Source organism: Hemiscyllium ocellatum, chromosome 14 (genome assembly GCF_020745735.1).
Source record: "Hemiscyllium ocellatum isolate sHemOce1 chromosome 14, sHemOce1.pat.X.cur, whole genome shotgun sequence".
Taxonomy (NCBI): domain Eukaryota; kingdom Metazoa; phylum Chordata; class Chondrichthyes; order Orectolobiformes; family Hemiscylliidae; genus Hemiscyllium; species Hemiscyllium ocellatum.
In genome coordinates, this window is record NC_083414.1 from 39,946,284 (window position 1) to 39,965,627 (window position 19,344).

Here is a 19,344-nt window from a genome sequence, read left to right on the forward strand (position 1 = left end):
GATGGGGGTGGTCATGTTCAACCTGATCCCATGAGACTTCATTGGGTCTGGAGACAATTTGAAGATCCCTGGGGAACTCTCTCCCATGTCTGGTGGGTCTATCCTGCTGGTGGGACAAGACATGCCCAGGCATGGTGGTGATAAAGTAAGATTTGGTGAATGTGAGAATGACTATGTCAGAATTTTGATTGTCTAGTCCCTGTGACACTTCTCTGAATTTTGGCACTAGCCCCCAGATGTTCTTAAGGATGACTTTGTAGGTTTGACAGGCTGCTTGCACTCTTGTCGTTTCTAGTGCCTAGGTCAATGATCCTTTCTAGTTTCATTCTTCCTTTAGGCTTTTTTGTGTGTTTGATATGAGTAGCTTGATAGGTCACTTCAGAGGGCATTTAAGAATCAACCACAATGCTGCAGATCCTGAATCATAGGTTGGCCAGATCAGGTAAAGGAAATGGATTTCCTCCCCTTAAAGATATTAGTGTGTTCGATAGCCTTTATAACAGTGGTTCTGTGATCACCATCAGGCTTGCTTTCATTTCTGCATTTATCTTAAACTCCACTGGCTGTCGTGGTAGGATCTGCACCACATCAGCAGAATATTAGCCTGGCAAACTGGATTACTGATCTTTCAATCACTATGTCACTGTCCTCCCTAGTTATTAAGAGCTAGGGAAAGTAATCCATTGAATAGGAATTAATAGTGATAATGTGGAGCCAATCAAAACTTAATAAGTAAAATATTTATAGCAAACTAAAATCATTTCAGTTTTACAACTTAGAGTTTTCCTTTAAGTTGAACTTTGATTGTTAATTTACTTTTGCATCAAGGTGCTATGCTTCTTCACATTAAAAAAAAATCCTGGTATTGGAAATTTGGTCACAATGTGTCAATCTTCGTCCAACAGCATCCAAACCCAAAATATATCAAAGGATGTGCCCTTACTTTACAGGTTCCCATGATTCTCGGTCAAAGCCCCTGTGAATCGACTGTGCAATTGATGACTCCATCAGGTCGACGTATCTAACCACAAGAGGAGCGAAGACATCTTGAAGGTGTTTGTGGAATTTTCCATTTAACAGATTGTCTAAAATTGAGAATTAAGGAACAGATTTATTAATTTGTATTACTGGGAACACAGAAGATTAAAGTGGGCTACTCAGTCCCTCGTGCTGACTCTACTTTTTAATTAGATCATGACTGAGCTCAACCCACTTTTGCTTCATAGCCCTGAAACACTTCACAAAAATCTATGTCAGTCTGAAAAGTTCCAATGTCCAGGTTCCAGTGCACTTTGGTGCTGAGTGCTCAAAGTTCTACCACCTTCTAGTTTAAAAAAAAGCTTTCTGATTTTGCCTCTGAATGACAAAGCTCTAATTTTACGATTTTGTACCCTTGCTCTTGAAATCTGTAGCAGAGGAAATAGTTTTGTCCACATTCGTGCTATCATAGTGTTTTTTTGTAAACAATTTATACTCAAGGAAATTCAAGAGTTCATACAAGCTTCTGATTATTTACACCTCTTAAGCCCTGGCATCATCTGTAATTCATTTTGTTCAAGGGCATTTTGATAATAATGTTGGTTAGTACTCTCTGAAGAACCAGAATAACAAGATATATTTTAAAAATAATTCACTGTCTGCTTAGTGCAATCATTATGGAATAAAAATTTGTGAGCACATGGTTTCAGGAATGAAGGCAATGCATCTTCAACATATACCTGAATTGAGAATCTGAAGACCAACCTGAAATTGGACCTTAAGCCTCATCTAAATTAAAAGCATGAGCCCTATTATACCACCAAAAGGTAGCTTGCCCTTTTGTAGGAATAAATTCCAGCAACAATCTCTCCTGGCTATAAAAAAGAATGGGAGTTGAGGGAGCACATACAATAGGAGGAGGTCTAATTGTAGCAGCAATACTCATGAGGACTATGCAGCTCCTAGCAAAGCGAAAGGTATTAAGGACTCACCACTCTCTGGTGGTCAGTTGGTTGACATCTACATGTGGGAAACTGAGTGGAGAAGTTTGATACTTTCTTGCTCAGCATAGTCCAATTCTCAAAGGGGTCATAACAACATGCTTCAGTCTATTCATTAGAAAATGTAAAGGGTCTAATCCCTGTTTTTGAGTGATGGAAGTTGGTTCCACCCAAACTCAAACACTAGCCTTCAAAATTAGTCTTTGTTTTATCTGTTTTATGCAACCAAAGGTCCAATTCCTAGTCTATTACCCCAACATGTTCTTTACTGATTCTCCCACACATTGTCAAACCTCAATATATGTGGTCTTTTATGCCTAATTATAAACTGATCAAGACTTATTGTAATAGAGAAGAAATTAATTAAGAACACATCAAGAAAATAATAGTGAAGTAGTCAATTAAAAGACATTTATTGGAAAGTGATACATACAATCACTCCTCAGGAAATCATTGAGCAGTTGAAATAACGGAAAGCTGTCCCAGGTGTCCGGGGCCTGTGTCTCTAAAGCAGCGTCCATGTCGACTGCAAACAGGGACAAGAAGGTCTCTGCATGTTCAACCATCAAATCTGACCACCAAGCAAAGGCCTTAGAAGAACAAAGCCAGAGGAAAAGAAAATGAATACAAATAACATTTCTTCATCATTTCATAAAGCTGTGTAATAATCTGGGTTGAGTCTAATTTATAGGGTAGGTGTTCATATTATGGAATCAAAGGAGTTATTGTAAAGAAACAAGCAACCTGATGCTAGGCTTCAAGAACAGTATTATTCTATATCTCTTTCTTAGTCCAATTCATTCCGATGGAGAAGGAGGACTGTATTTCCAAACTTTGTACAGTATAGGATGTTATAATCATTTATAGTCTGAGTGACATACACAGCTAGAATGATCCAAATACGATAAATGTTAATTTTTTTTGTTGTTCTCTTAACAATAACTCACTGGAGTCATGCCATTTACCAGCTTACTACAAGACAATGCTTCTTTAGGTATTTTGGCTATTTTTAGTTTGCACTCCAGATATTCATGCAGCTAGGACTTGTGCATGCTTTCCAGCCTTTGAGGCAGGCTTCCAATGAGTTTAGGGAAGTTACATTCACATTCTGGGTGACGGAGATGTGAATGTGTTGAAAAATGCATGCATGTTTGTCGTGTATCTGTTGCTGGCTAGTAACATGCAACATATGGTGGTGCCGACAATGGAACATTATACAATAATGCTGAGGCAACATAATGCCAGTCTTATTTTATATATATTCCTCTATTTATGTCCTTAAGGCCCTAAAGGACACTAAAAGTATTCTTGTTTAATAATTTGTCATATATATGGGATTATATTTGAAATTCTGGTCAAATTTTTAAAAGTTGTTAGAATTATTTTTAAGCTTTTGTTTTGTCTTTGGAGGTCGCTCTTTCTGGAGTCCATCTGGGATGACAATTGAGTGCTGTACATATTTCTGGTTTCTAGTAATGTTGGTCTAAGGTCAGGAAGTAGAGTGCACTCATTCACAGCCAGAAATAGAACCTAGAACAAATATCATTTCTAGCCTCACGCCGCACAAAAATATAACGTGGATGCTGGATATCTAAAACAAGAGCAAAAAAAGTGCTCAGAAAATTGAACAAATCATGCAACATCTCTGGAAGGAACCTGAATTACCAGTTCAGGTCATTGATCTTTCATTAGAACTATGATGAAAACTCATTGACCTGAAATGTTAACACTCTTTCTAACCCGTCAGCTTCACAGCTCAATTTTAATCATTGCAGGTGACCAATGACCTATCTATGATTGCTGATTTAAGTTTTAGCAGAATCCAACCAAGATTGAGAGTCACATCTAAATCTAAAATCAATCCATGGTTTGATTTAAAAAAAAAAGATCTGATGGTTGACATCATTGGGCCACCACTTAGCTGGAATAAGATAAATGACCCAGAATTTCTTGAAGTGATCAAATGTAATGTAAAAGAGAGTATTTATATTTTAAATTTGCCCTATGTTGGTTTATAAAGAAGTTCAATTTCAGGCATATGTCTATTTTGACCTAATTGGTTGCCAAATCTATAGATCAATCTCCCTATTTTCCACAGATATATTTAGCAAACCCAGTCAGTGTTGCCATTCAACTTTGGTTACCCGCAATTTTGTATTTATCCTACACAACTAAGAGAGGTCAACTATGCTCAGAGATAGGTTGGTTTATTTGTTCAGTTGGGTTTAAAGTCTGTGTTTCCCTGCTGAAAGTTATAAGAAAATAATTGTCTTCAGTTGAACTGGAAGTATTATATGCATTTAAGGGTATAATTGTGTTGCAATCTTTGTGCCAGTGTGATGCAATTCCAATGTCACAATGCTTTTACCTTGGAGTCAGGACTGAGACTTAGCAATGACGCAGAACTTGTGGAGGAAATAGGCTTAGATTAGTTCAGTTTGACATGACAGTGAAAATTAATTGGAAATTTAGTGCAGTGTCAAAAATGCTAATAGGCCTATTATATGCCTAAGCTGCAAGAGCTGGTGTTTCAAACACCAGTACTTATGGCTGCAAGCTGGTGTTTTGTGACCAAAACACTGCCTGTACAAAATATAGAGACTTCTGGTGTGGACTGCAACGGAAACTATTTTGGCTGCATTGTTAGCAATAGAACAAGAAACATCTGTCAAAATCATGCAAAGAAGGCAGATTGTGATGTAGTCAGTGTGTAATACTGATTTGACTATAGCAATGCTATTTTCAACCTGAACACTCACCTAACGCTATCTCTTGACTTCATGTGACCGAACACATGCTCAGCTGAAAGAAGAACCCCATAACGGATCTTTGAAATGCTCATCAATTGCTCCTATGCTAACTGATGTTGGATGTTACTGGCTCAATGCCAGTTTTTGGTATTTGTACTTTCACTTAGAGTTGGTGAAGTCTATCAGGAGCAGTAGGACATGTGGTAGGGGCTCTGGTCCTGACATTAAGGATTCTACTCTGACCTTGGATCTTAATAATGAATGCTATAGTACGCATGCTGCTTTGTCAGGATAACAAGCTTTGCACATGATACGTGTTGTCAATGAGGACACCACAATATTACATGTAAATTCACAGAACCATCACAACAAATAGGGTTCATTCAAGTCCCTCACTGAGTAGCTGGTGTCCACCCCAATACATACAGGAACATCATACTAATAATGACAGGTTGCCATGATAAATGTCACCAGACTACTGGAGTGTTTAAGCCATATTTTTGTTGCCTGTACTGCTCTGGATGAGACCCATGTTACTCTCCAGAATGCATGGCATGATCTGTTTTAGCCTGCCACATCCTGCACAACCTGAGGACTCAGCCCTTGAAACCAAATGTATGCTGAGTCACTGAGGAGGAGAGTATAAGGAGTTGAAAAAAAGCAGGGAGATAGGGAGGAAGAGGCAACTAATGCATCAGTTTTCTGTCTGGGCTGTCCCTGATTAGATCACATGGTGTGGTATCAATGATGAGCATCTCAATTCCTATTCTAACACAGCATCCTCTTGTTTGCAACACTGAAGTAAAAATCAACACAACACAAACTCTCCAAACCAATATTATCAAACAAGCCTTCCAGTATTCAATTGACCAGTCAATCAATCAGCCTTGCATATTCCCTTTGTGTCTATCTTCCATATGACTTTGTGTGATCTAGTGCTCCTTGTGCTGTGCAGAACCACTGGCTGCAGCATAACCCACAGAAGGCTTTCTGAAATTTGGAATGGGTGTAGGTAACCTTGCAGTAGTGCTCAGTGTGAAAGGGTGAAGCATGAGTCATATCTGAAATATGAGTGATGTAGGCAAAGTGCATAGAATGCTGTGTGAGGGTGGTACTGTAGTTGGTTAGAGATGGCATTTGAAGGGACATTCACTGGCTTTCACCACGCATGCAAGTACATGTGCTGACCTTCTTTCAGCACTGGATCCAAGTCCTTAGGGTTACACTGCTGGCATTCACCTGCATAGCTATCTGTTCCCATTGCCTTCTCAGAGTTTGGCTGGAAGGCCTCCTTGTCCTCTGTGGATACAGCAACCCTCTCCTTCCATTAACCTCATGTTTGGCCTGAATGTTGGAGCATGCCTTAAGTGTTGTTATGCTTTTCTTGTGCCTTTTCCAAACTAACATTCAGCATCACTTTCAACACCTGGTCCCATAAAATATATCTCTCCTTTAAGAAATGCTAGCTGGTTTAGTTTGTGATGACTGGCTTGAACTTATACTAGCCTCTGATGCCTTTGTGCCCCCTGCTTAGGAGGCATGCAGCCACTCAGCAATGTGCTTAGTGTTGGCTGCATTCTGCAATCATTTAAATGAGCAGACAGCATGTAGCTTATGCACAGCCTGTATCAAAAGCAATGGGGGATAGGATAATCGCACGTCGTCATCTGTATGACTATTTATAGGTCTTAAAAACATTTTTGTGCCATTGAATAGAACCAGCCAAGGGCAGACTAATCCTTTTGGATGACTTAGGAAGACTTTGCACATTGATTGTGTGTCAACCGTGTCAAAGACTGGAAAATGTCAAGAAGGATGAGGAGGGATAGATTTACCTTTGTCACAAAGGATATCATGTGTGATTTTGGAAAAAGTTCATTTCTGCATTGTGGACAGGTTCAAACATGGAACTCCAAGAAAGATGGACACAAATTTGAGAGATGACAATGCATTCAAGGACTTCAGAAAGGAATGTGAAAATTGAAATACGCTGGTAATGTGCAAGGATGGAGAACTAGGGTGTGTTCTTTGAGGAGAGAGAGGATGTCAGCAGATTTGAAAGGGAGGACAGGTGCATTTGAGGAAAGAGAAACATTGAGAATATCAGCTAATATGAGAGCCAGGAAGGAAGGTTTGTTTGGCCAAGGAACTGAAGGTGGGCTTCATGTGAAGGATGTAAAGTTCTGAAGAAGGGTTCCACCCACAATGTTGACTTTTCCACCTCCTGATGCTGCCTGGCTTGTTATATTCTTCCAGCTTCCTGCTTGTCTATTATGTAAAGGATGAACTTGGAGTAAGCGTTACTCAAGAAAACACTGAGGCTTTCTTCTTCTGATAGGAATAAACTAAGGCACTGGGAAATCTATTTTTGCACTGAGATACTAAATTTACTTATTCCATTTCAATCAGGAATTTTTGATAAATATTCAGCCTTCAGCAAACTTTCAGCTTTTGTTCCATGAACTTTGATGCTCAGGTTATTGTAATACTCAAAGTTTTACAAGTGAAATAATTTAGAAATTGGAATAGCATTAGACTGATTCCTGGGAAGTAAAATGTTCTAATTAAACAGGGGCACACAGACAGAAGTCTGTACATATTTTTCTTGTTATTTATGCTTCTCTCTCCTCTATTCGCCAGCTCCCCCCAAGGTTACAGAGCAATGGTGGACAGGTGGTATATTCCCAGCCCTTTGCCAATGCACTTTGTTTAATATTTAGTGACTTATCCTCTGATCTGAGTTCCCTCTCTCATTCCCTGTGGGAGAGCTCCTGAACGCTGCTTGATGCCTTCCTCTGACAGCTCAGCCAATACCAGAAACTCAGCAGGTGGGCATTCGCAGTCACAAACCTGCATCCTACTACCTTGTGACAGTATGTCCAAACTGTAGCTTTGTGTATCATCTACAAGAGCTTTATGCTCTGAGGAATCCTAAACAACACAATTTACAATAAGATCTTTCAGATACAGACCTTGAAGATGCTGCCTCTCTGATATAATGGGTACCTCGGGAGAAGAAAAAGGTCAAATCTTATGTTGTTTAAACAAGTGTACACTGTTTCTACAGTGCATCTGGCCTTGAGTTACAAGTCATGAATACAATGTTAAAATTTATATACATTTTACTTCTCTTATAATGTTGTTAAAACAAACAAGGCAGCATTTATTACCCATTCCTTGTTACCTTAACAGCATTAAGTTAACCATCTAGAGTGGTACTGGTGTCACATGTACAGCAGAATAATAGGGGTAGCAGATTACTTTCCATGAAGGAAATTAGTGAAGGGTTATTGGCAACAGCTTTTAAGCTTGCTTTTTGGTTCTGGCCCATAAACTATAAATAATGCCGATTTAAAACAAAAAATGAATTTATTATAGTTGGGTAACCACTTCAAGAGGTTAAACTGAGAGTAAAACTGGAAATAAATAATAATTGCAGGGGATAACCATAATGTTCAACGCCAATTATGTGCTATTTATCACTCTGCTGAGCATGCATCTTCCCCAAGTGAGAAGCAAGTCATTCGAAACAACAAAAAAAACCATGGATACTAGATATCTGAGATGAAAAGAGAAAACACTGTAAATACTCAGCAGGTCATGAGCATCGATGAATAGAGGGAAAGAGTAATGGGGTTTTATGGTTTCCTGTGGCTATGTCTTCAGAGGAGGTGAGGTTGGGGTGTAACAAGTACATCCCCATGTAAAATTCAACCCAGAATTTCAGAAACATTTCCTTTCATCAGAAGTCTGACTGAGATCTTGGGCTCTTACTCAATGATTTCATCACTGTTGGATTACACAGATTGGGATATCATTTAAGAAGTGTGGGAGCAATGGGTTTCACCTACTTTGGATTTTTTCTTTTGGACTGGAGGTAGGCAGGATATGAAACCAGTCTGAGTTCCCTGAGATTTACCTACTCAGTTGCACATTGTATTTCAAAATAAGAAAAGACCTTCATAAAGTTTAAATTCTGTTAATCCATACAGTGGAGTTGATGGCTACTAGGTCCTAAATAAGACAAAAGGGAGTCTAAGCAAGCTTGCCAGATGATCATCAGGCTTTTCCAGTTATGTCTCCAACCCAGAGCTGCTTCACCTTAGCAAACAGTTATTCATTTCATAGAGGAATTAACAATATTCTCGCCTATGGAGTTTGGAAGAATCATTTAATGATGCAATGACTATGGTCCTTCCAATTTCTTGACATTGTAGATCAGAATGTAATAGGTGACATAACTTGGCAACTTGTAAAGCAGAAGTACCAAAGGCACGTAGACCTTGACATTCTGAGATAGGATTAATGTATTCATTCATGTGATGCCACTGGAAAGATCAACCTTTATTGCTGACTCCTAATTACCCTTGAACTGAGGGCTTTTATGAGTGCAACACATTGCTGTGGAACTGGAGTCACAAAATAGATCAGAACAGATAGGATGTAGATGTCCTTTAGGGAACCAGATCGGTTTTATGATAATCAATGATAGTTTAAAGTCACCACTACTAAGACTAGCTTTCAACTCCTGATTTTATCGATTGAGTTGAAATTCTACTAGTTGCCATGGTGGGATTTGAACCCATGGGCCAGAACATTAGCATGGGTCTCTGGATTACGTTTCCAGTGACATTTCCAATATGCAACCACCATCCCAGGATTGTTGTAGGTTGTTGTTTAATTTTGACCTGGAGGCAGTCCCATTAAATTTAATCACACCCTATCAGGAAGATGCACTAGAGTCTTGTATGAAAGCTTAAGGACTGGACTGAATTTTAAAAGCAGATCAGGCTCAGGATCAGTGGTTGATGAACGCACAAGTTGAGCTGGCTCTCTGTTAGGATTGTAATCCCAAGCTATCTCAGGGTTGCAACAGGTTTCTGTCTTTAAGATATGGGTAGCCAACTGAGAGAAATTAAAACCATTTCCTGGCCCACTGGGATTTCCAGTTGGCAACATGGGTAAGTTTTATGAGCCTGAACCACAGCCTGGCAACCACTGGCAGGGTCATGACAAGAAACGAGGGTCTTGCATTGCAGTCCAGGAGGGACTTCCACCTGGAACACCCATGGCTGCTGGGACACAGCTCCAGTCACTGGAGGAATCCTCCTCCATGATGATGCTTCTGGCACTTTGAAACATGAAAAATGTTGATTTTTGCTCAGGGGGCACTTCCATTTTGAAGTTCCCCTCTCATTACATTATGAATATGTAACTCCTACTTGACTAGTGGGGTTGTTGATGTGCCATTACTAGTGGCTTTCTTACAGGCCAATAGATTCATGTGTTAGCCCTTGGTCCTTAGCTTGATGGCAGGCCAGTAAAACATGGCAGGATGAATCTGGAACATGCCATGTGGGGTCTGGACTTATAACAGGACCTGACTTTGGATTCTTGATCTTGCACTCAAAAACCCTTGCCCCTGGTGTTTCATGTTTCATTCAGAGTTCTGTAAACCAGAAGGAAGCAAGTAATTTGATTTTACAAAGTAAAGGCTGTTCAACTGAGTCCCTGGAATTATTTTGGTCAATAACTATTCAAATCCAGGAATTCTGTAAACTAGTTTATAGGAAATTGTAGGAGATATTAGAATATTAGAGCTGGTTTTACACGCAACCACCATTAAGAGAATGGTCTAAGCCAGTATGAGCTCTGACAGTAGTAATAAAAAGTGTGTATGTAGAAAATATTCTGATAGAATGATAGTTCAGTGTTAAATTACATTATATTACACTTTTTGAAAGATTACATGGAAGGATTTCTGCTGTAAATATGATGTCACTGTTTGCTACTCATTCGATTATATTTTCATTATGGGAAGGAGTTATTCAAAGTATAATATATATCTTGAATTTGGTAAGAAGAACATTTTGCAAAAGAAAAGGATACTGGCTGCAGTAGCAATGTTACATTTTCAAAGAACAGCTGCTCGAATGGAGACACCAAGATTACAAAACTGTCAGAGTGAAGTCACATGACTCAGTTTGTGAGTGTGAAGTATGGTTTAGAAACAGAGAGCTTTTGCCCTCTCTTTTTTTTCCTGAAGTTCCTCTTATCAAGGTTTCGAATTGTAGTAGTACTGGAAAAATCTCATCTCCTTAAGCAGAAGGTTCTCAAAGGTGAATTCTGAACCTATACCACTGTCTTCAGATAAAGAGAAATTAACCAGTGAGAACCTTAAGAGTTCTGGATGTTTATACCAATTCATCCACTATCTCTGCAACCACTTTGTTTAAAACCCTAGGATACAGGCCTTCAGGTCCACAGGACTAGTCAACCTTTGATTCCATTGGGTTTCCTAGTACATCACATCATAGTTAATGACCACGCCTTCTGTTACCTCTTTCTCTACAGTGGGCCCAGGAACCACCACTGTAAGCTTTATGTTCGTTGTTTACTGACCCAAATTGAAAATTGAAACAATCACGAGCCAACTTTGGTCTGAAAAATCAGTTGTTGTTTTAAGATACCATTGCAATGGTCACTACAGTAAGTTGCATGACAGGTGGGGAGTACCATTCAGCTATGTGCAGTTTAGAAAATTAGTTTATATGTATTAATGTCATATGTGGTGTTGTATTGATTTTAAATATACAAATTGCATTAAAAAAAATGACAAAAATAAATAAATATTATGATAAAATTTACGCAATTTGTATTTGGTAATTGTTGCATTAAAACCAAGACAAAAGTAAATGAATATTATGATAAAATCTATGCAACAATTATCATATGCCCTTTTATTGGAAATCTTGCCACATATTTTCTTCCCTTGCCTCTCAGATCTCTGATGGTACTAATTGTTTTTGAGGTTCAGTTCTACATCTACTGGCAGTTTTCAGTACTTCACCCAAGTGATGACGTTCACTACTAAATGTTCATTGTTTAACAGTAAGTCTGCACAGTGAATATTAGCAGGCTAGTTTTCTATGGGAGTGGAATTTGCATAAAGATCCTATGTACAGTACTTTAATGGTAAAAGTAACCTATTCATACACTAATAATAAAACTGCTTGCATTCCAGGCAATTTTATCCACTAGTTCTTACAATTTATTAGTTTACTTCATGTATCACTTTGTCAAACTCAGTTTTTTTCAGTAAACTACATAATCTTGCAACAACATGGTGGAATGCATGACTCATCATCCATATCATATTTATAGAAATAGCAAAAACATTTTTTAAAAAGTTCTAAACAACTGATTCATCATAATGTTTCGATATTTGAGAACTAATATTTAGCATAATCAGTTGCACATGAACTGATGCATCATTCCTTATTATAAAATCAAAGGCATCAAATCTATGCAGGCAAATATAGTAGATTCAGGGAAGTTTCTAAAGGGTGAAGAATGGTGGTAGGTTGCAACTCCAGTGCTTGACATAGCATCCATTAAGTACATGCAGAGGCTGTTTCGCCAGCCCAAGCAATCTATATCTGTTACTCATTGCAAATAACAGTTTTACAAGCACTGTGTGAGCAGTTGGCAGGAGATTACTTGGAAAAAAGATTAGGAACAAGGAAGACCCAGGTAAACTCCCACTAGGAAAGATGATATCTTTAGGACATGCACGAAACACATGGGGAGGTGACTCACTTCATTCAGATTAGTCACATACCTCTTTTCCCTGTAGTAATCCAATATTGATTGAACAGTAGGGAGGAAATTTGAATATGCAAATCAAGCATTAGTTGGGACTGCTGCATTATCTTTATACCATATAATAAAGGCACTATGGATTCAATACTCCAGTTTTACAATTTTTCTTTAGGTTAACTTGTATACCCTCTCATATAAAATTAAATGTAATCCAACAATGCATAAATAAACAGCAAAATACACTCACACATGAAAATAAAGCAACATTCAGAAATATTTGAAATCAAAAGATACTTAATGATATAACAAAAGTTTGATGTCTGTGTAAAAAGGAAGGAGGCAATTTTTTGCAATTTACTGATTGTAGTTCTTTCGAAAATTATATCAAAATAAATTTCACAGATGAAACAAAAAAACTTTAATCAATGGAAAATGTTCAGACAAAGTAGATATTCTTGAGGGCAAATATACCTGCTACGAGTTTCAGTCTGGTAGAATTAAATCTACCTACTTCTACAGAAATCAATGTAAGCATACAGAATCTATGAATTTGCAGGTACTCTCACACAGTTTGAGTAAAAGACAGTATATTCCATTACCACGCACATCAGTTTGTTAAAGAGGAAGATTTTACTGAAACATACATTTTTCCATTTTGAATGGCTGAATTGTTGAATTACCTAGCACTTAATGTTTTTGCTTTCATAATGCACATAGGCAAATTATCCCAGGATTGACTGTGAGCTTCGAAAAGTGAAGCTAAACTTGAAGGGAACATGCATTGGTAACAGAGCTACATTATCACAGTCCTGATTTTCCAACATTGAATCCCAACAAATCTCGCAGGGAGTTGATTTTGAAATTGCCCCTCAATTGTGTTTACCTACTAAGGTGATTGGGATCCAATTGTGTTCTACTTGTAAATTATATCACCAGTCATCTTTGAAGAAAATATTATTAAAAACTTCAAAGCTCTGAGAAATTTCAAAGCAAAAATGGGACAATGGCAGAGGACCGAGTTTGAGGCATGCTCAAAATAGTCAAATCTAGGGCTGATAGTGGTGTGCACCAAGCAGCTGAACCTCTGTGTTGCAGCCTTCTTGACCCTGTGGTTTTTGAAGAACTTAAATAGTGTACTTTTCAACTGAAGCTTCTTCATCATTATTCCAGCACTTAAAAGCTAGCCATGCTGAGAAGACCACATAAAGAAAAGATTGCAAAACATTTTAGAGTTTTATCATCTCAGAATTTGTACCATGGTGATTCATTTGCCCTGGGGAAATTAAATAAATCAGATGATATATAAATTGCACAAGATTTGTTGGAAAAATGGAATTTATACAATCACCTATTAAACCATTGATTCATTGAAGAACTTCCAAAATGTAAGGTTTCATCTGGTAATTATATTTTAGCAACATAAGCCAGCAGAAAGATGTTTGTTATGTTGAGAATCATAGAATACCTACAGTTTGAAAGCAGGCCATTTGGCCCATTGAGTCTACACCAACCCCCTGAAGGGCATCCCACCCAGATCCACCCCCCTACTCTATCCCTGTATACCTGCATTTCCCATGGCTAATCCACCTAACCTGCACATCTTTGGACTGTGGAAGGAAACCGGAGTCTGCAGAGGAAACCCATGGAGACTGGGCAAGAATAGAGTCCTACAGCATGGAAACAGGCCCTTTGGATCAAATGGTCCATGCTGACCAAAAACTGTCCATCAACACTAATCCAATTTTCCTGTTCTTGGCCCATATCCCCCTAAACCTTTTCTATCCATGTATTTATCTAAATGCCTTTTAAATGTTGTTAATGTACCCACCTCAACCACTTTTGCTGGCGCTCATTCCATTTACATAACACCCTCTGTATAAAAAAGTTGCCCCTCAGGTTCCCTTTTATTCTTTCCCCTCTAACCTCAAGCTGATGCCCTGTTGATTCCCTACCCCTGGGAAAAAGTCTGAGTGCAGTCACCCTACCACACCTCTCATGATCTTATACACTTCTATAAGATCCTTATCAGTTTCCTATGCTCTAAAGAAAAAAGTCCTAGCTTGTCCAACCTCTCCCCATAACTTAGACCATTAAGTCTTGATAACATCCTTGTAAATTTCTTCTGCACCCTTTCCAGTTTAATAACATTTTTCCTATAGCAAGGCAACCAGAACTGAACATAAAACTCTGAGTCTGGCCTCACCAACATCCTGTATAACTGCAACATATCTTCTCAACTTCCATACTCAGTGCCCTGACAGATGAAGGCCAATGTGCCAAAAGCCTTCTTCATTGCCTATCTACCTGTGACCCCACTTTCAGAGAACCATGCACCTGAACATCAAGGTCCCACTGTCCCACACAACACTCCTTAAGGCCCCCCCATTCACCATGAAACTCCTCCTTTAATTTGACTTTCCAAATATGCAAACTCCACACAGACCTTCGTTAGAAGTTGGAATCGAACCTGGATCCCTGGCACTGTGAGGCAACAGTGCTGACCGCTGAGCCACCATGCCGTCTGACAGATTGCAAAAGAATCCTAAAATATTAGCCAAATAATTTTGTGGGAACTGTCCTTCAAGCAGACATGCTGTAGCCCAATTTATAATGTTGTTACCACAACAACTAGAATAAATCGACCTCCCAGGTTAGCAAAGATATATAAAATGATTGGGGTGAGAAACATTAAGAGATTATTAAACTAATCTTTCTCATTAGGAGCCAACATCTTTAAAATGCCTTTAAACCATATAAAATAGTCTGCAGGCCACCAGAGCCAACACTCACCTCTGCATGGTGCTCTTCATTTTGTTGTAGCACCTCAATAACCAGTTCAGCAAGCCGGATTGTATCTTCCAGTTTTTTGGCAGGAGTAACTAATTGTCCTACATTTTCTGTGGTGGATAGTATTAAAAATGAGTAACACAATATAAACAACATTTTTTCTCAAGACAAGCTCCCCTTCACTTAAGAAGCAACTTCTATATTTTATATGTTTATCTTTCAAGAACTTAACCTGATACATACTTAACAAAACAATTTCTTTTTTAAAAAAATCAATAATGTATACTATATCATTTATTCCAGTACAATGTTCCAACTAAGATTCTAAGCAGATTCAGGTTCATGTTCTGATTTTGTAATGTCCAATAGATCTACAGAAAGATAGACTTTGGAGAAATTTGAATGGTGGGCTTCACAAAAAAAATTGGCAACAATTTCAAACGAACCTTGGGTAAAAAGGTGCCATTTAAAACAAAGACTGAGAACACCAAAGGAAAGATCTAATTGGAACACTGTCAGCTGTCAAAAAGATATTATTGTACAACACTGTTTACTCAAAGAACTTAAAGTCATCATGCAATATGTTGTGCAGCAACACTGTTAGTTTGTGCTGACATTTATGTTTATGAATGTTGTGTACACCAAATGCTCAAAGAAGGCAAGAGTATTACTTTCTAGGATCTACTGTGAAATTTAAAAATCATAATAAACAGCAATTTTCTAATTAATTTTCAGCAGACCATATATTTCTGTAACAAACTTAGTATAACCAAGGCAAGTAAAAGAAAAGATTGTTTAAATGCAACAAGTCACTAAAATAAAACCAAACAAAATAAAAAAGCTGTAACAGTACTTTGTATTTGTTTAGGCATGCCTCTGATTCTCTGACTAAGAATGTTTTGCGACGATTTTATGGGTAGAGGTGTGGACGGTGGTTTAGGCCAAGGTCGTCGTGCTGTCATGCATGAGTGAAAGAGACAGGAAAAGTAAGCAAGCAGGCGACTGAATGAGCAATGGTACAAGTAATGGAAAAATTAAATACTGAAAGAAATAAATTTATCATTATGACAATTTAAGTAGTAGTCTGGTAACTGCTAATTACAGTTATAACTAGATATTTCCAAAGATCTCAACAATGCACCGTATAGTAGATATTTTAAGGACAATAGAAGCCACATTTGTCTTAATATCACAGTCATAGGATCTGTTACAAACCATCAAATTCTTTTATTTTGCTTGTATCAATTATTCCAGTTATGTTAAATAGTGACATTCACCAATATACTCAACTATACGGTTTTCTTTACAGAGCTATTTGAATTTAGTAATGAAATGGCACAAGAAATTAAAATTCTAAATATAATTCTACCCTAGAAAATAGCTTTTAAATCTATTGTTAAATCAGGTATTTTGTTTGTCATATGCTTCTTTGAATGTATGGTTGTCACTATTTTCTCAAGGACTGCAGTTAAGATCAACGAGGACTCTTTTCAACTTTGTCAAACAGACAAGAATCTAGGAGAATGGATTCCTCACGCATTTCAGCACCTGTCTAGTATACTTCCCATTGATAATAATAAGATGATTATCAGGCAGATCCTAAAATAATGGCACAATCTTGCTTCACCAGGTTAACACACGGGATGTGATGTTGAAAATTAGCAGACACTCCGACTTACAGAGCATTAAGACTAATAAATATGCATAGTTTGATGCGATAAAGATAACAAAAAACAATCAATACTTTCAGCATTACTGTTCCTTAAAATCTAATTAACTAGAGAGCTGGGGAGGTCTAGGTTTGAGACCGAAGACATATTAATTGCAATAGAAGTCCAAGATTTAGATATTATCAGAAAATAATGAGCTATTGAGAAACTGTCATGGAAAGGGCAAAGATATCAAAAAGGAAATTTAAAAATCAGAATATAACATGGGACAATACTCCAAAATATGAGAAGAAGATACATTCATAACGATGGAGAGATAAGCTTGTGAGATTATTCATTTGTGGGATGTGGGTGTTGTTGGCTGGCCAGCAGTTTATTACCCATCCATAGTTGCCCTTGAGAAGGTGGTGGTGAGCTACTTTTTTGAACTGTTGTAGTCCCACTTGTTGTGGGCTGACCCAGAATGCCATTAGGGAGGGATTTCCAGGATTTTGACCCAGCGCCATGAAGAATCACCGATATATTTCCAAGTCATGATGGTGAGTGGTTAGAGGGGAACTTGAAGGTGGTGGAGTTCCCATATATCTGCTGCCCTTGTCCTTTTAGATTGAAGGGAGTTTGGAAGGTGTTGTCTGAGGATGCTTGGTGAATTTCTGCAGTGCATCTTGTAGATATTTTACACTGCTGGTACTGAATGCCAGTGGAGGAGAGAGTGAATGCTTGTGGATACAGTGCCAATCAACAGGTTGCTTTGTTCACAGTGGTGTCAAGCGTCCTGAGTGTTGTTGGAGCTGCACCCATCCAGGCAAATGAGGAGTATTCCATCACAGTCCTGACTTGTGCCCTGTAGATGGTGAACAGGCTTTGAGGAGTTAGGAGGTGAGTTACTCGCTGCAGTATTCCTAGCTTCTGACCTACTCTCGTAACCACAATGCTTGTGCGGTGAGTCCGGTTGAGTTTCTGTTCAATGATAATCCCCCAGATGTTGATAGTGGGGAATTCAGTGATGGTAACACTGTTGAATACCAACAGGCAGTGGTTGGATTGTCTCTTATTCGTGATGGTCATAGCCTGGCATTTGTGTGGTATGAATGTTACTTGCCACTTGTCAATTCAAGCCTGGATATTGTACAGATCTTGTTACATTTGATTATAGACTGCTTCAGTATCTGAGAGATATGAATGGTGCCGAAAATTGTGCAATATCAGCAAATATCTGTACTTCTGACTTTATGATGGAGGGAAGGTCATTGATGAAGCAGCTGAAGATGGTTGGGTCAAGAACACTACCATGAGGAACTACTGCAGAGATGTCCTGGAGCTGAGATGACTGACCTCCAAAACTACCAACATTTTCCAATGTGTCAGCTTTGACTCTAACCATGAGAGAATTTGCCTCCTGATACCCATAATTCCAGTTTTGCTAGGGCTCCTTGATGCACATTGGTCAAATGCAGCCTTGATATCAGGCTGTTACTCTCACCTCACCTCTGGAATTCAGCTCTTTTGTCCATGTTTGGACCATGGCTGTAATGAAGTCCAGAGCTGAGTGGCCCTGGCAGAAAAACTGGGCATCACTGAGCAGCTTATTGCTGAGCAGGTATATTTGATAGCACTGTTCATGACATCTTCAATCACTTTACTGATGTTTAAGAGTAGGCTGATGGGGTGGTAATTGGCTGGGTTAGATTTGTCTTGCCTTTTATGTACAGCACATACTTGGGCAATTTTCCACTAGATACCAATGTTGTAACTGTACTGGAACAGCTTGGCTAGGGGAACGGCAGTTTCTGGAGCACAAGTTTTCAGTTTTATTGCTAGAATGTTGTCAGGGCCTGTAGCCTTTACAGTATCCAGTGTAAACAACATTTTCTTGATATCACATGGAGTGAACTGAGTTGGCTGAAGACTGTTATTTGTAGTTCTGGGGATCACTGGAAGAGGCTGAGATGGATCATCCATTCGGAACTTCTGGCTCAAGATTGCTGTGAAAGCTTGAACCATATCTTTTACACTTATGTGCTGGGCTCTTCCATCATTGAGGATGGGGATATTTGTGGAGCTTCCTCCTCCAGTGAGTTGTTTAATTGTCCACCACCATTCATGACTGGATGTGGCAGGACTGCAGAGCTTAGGTCTGATCCATTGGTGTGGGATTGCTTAGCTCGGTCTATCAATTGCTGCTTATGCTGTTTGGCATGCGAGTAGCCCTGTTTGGTGGCTTCACCAGGTTGACACCTCATCTTCAGGTATACCTGCTGCTGCTCCTGGCATGCCCTCCTTGGTATGGGTTAGAAATCACAGGTAAACAGAATCAATCCAAAGCCATTCAACTTTCCTGCCAAAGCAAAACTAATCCTAAAATATACTGGGAATGTGAGATAATTGTACAAACTTGAAGGCTGCAAGAACAATTCATCAGGGTGAAGTTCTAAAGCCCTGAAAATCGAGAAAGATATTGTAAACACCAAAATTACAGTGGAGGGAAAGAACACTATACAAATTTACCCCTTTAATTTTAAGAATCTGCTGTTTTTAAATTGGTGCCTGGTTTCT

At 38.6% G+C, this 19,344-nt stretch overlaps 1 protein-coding gene across 3 annotated transcripts in view; it reads right to left on the reverse strand.

The window, feature by feature from the left end:
- cadpsa (Ca2+-dependent activator protein for secretion a) overlaps positions 1–19,344 on the reverse strand; it is a 628,699-nt gene that overhangs the window by 130,630 nt on the left and 478,725 nt on the right. For all 3 annotated transcript variants that reach the window (XM_060835662.1, XM_060835661.1, XM_060835663.1), the window contains exons 17-19: positions 15,122–15,228; positions 2,413–2,569; positions 944–1,085 (exon numbers count right to left, since the gene is read on the reverse strand). In XM_060835662.1, the coding sequence (XP_060691645.1) occupies positions 944–1,085; positions 2,413–2,569; positions 15,122–15,228 (406 nt within the window). The remainder of the gene's footprint in view (positions 1–943; positions 1,086–2,412; positions 2,570–15,121; positions 15,229–19,344) is intronic.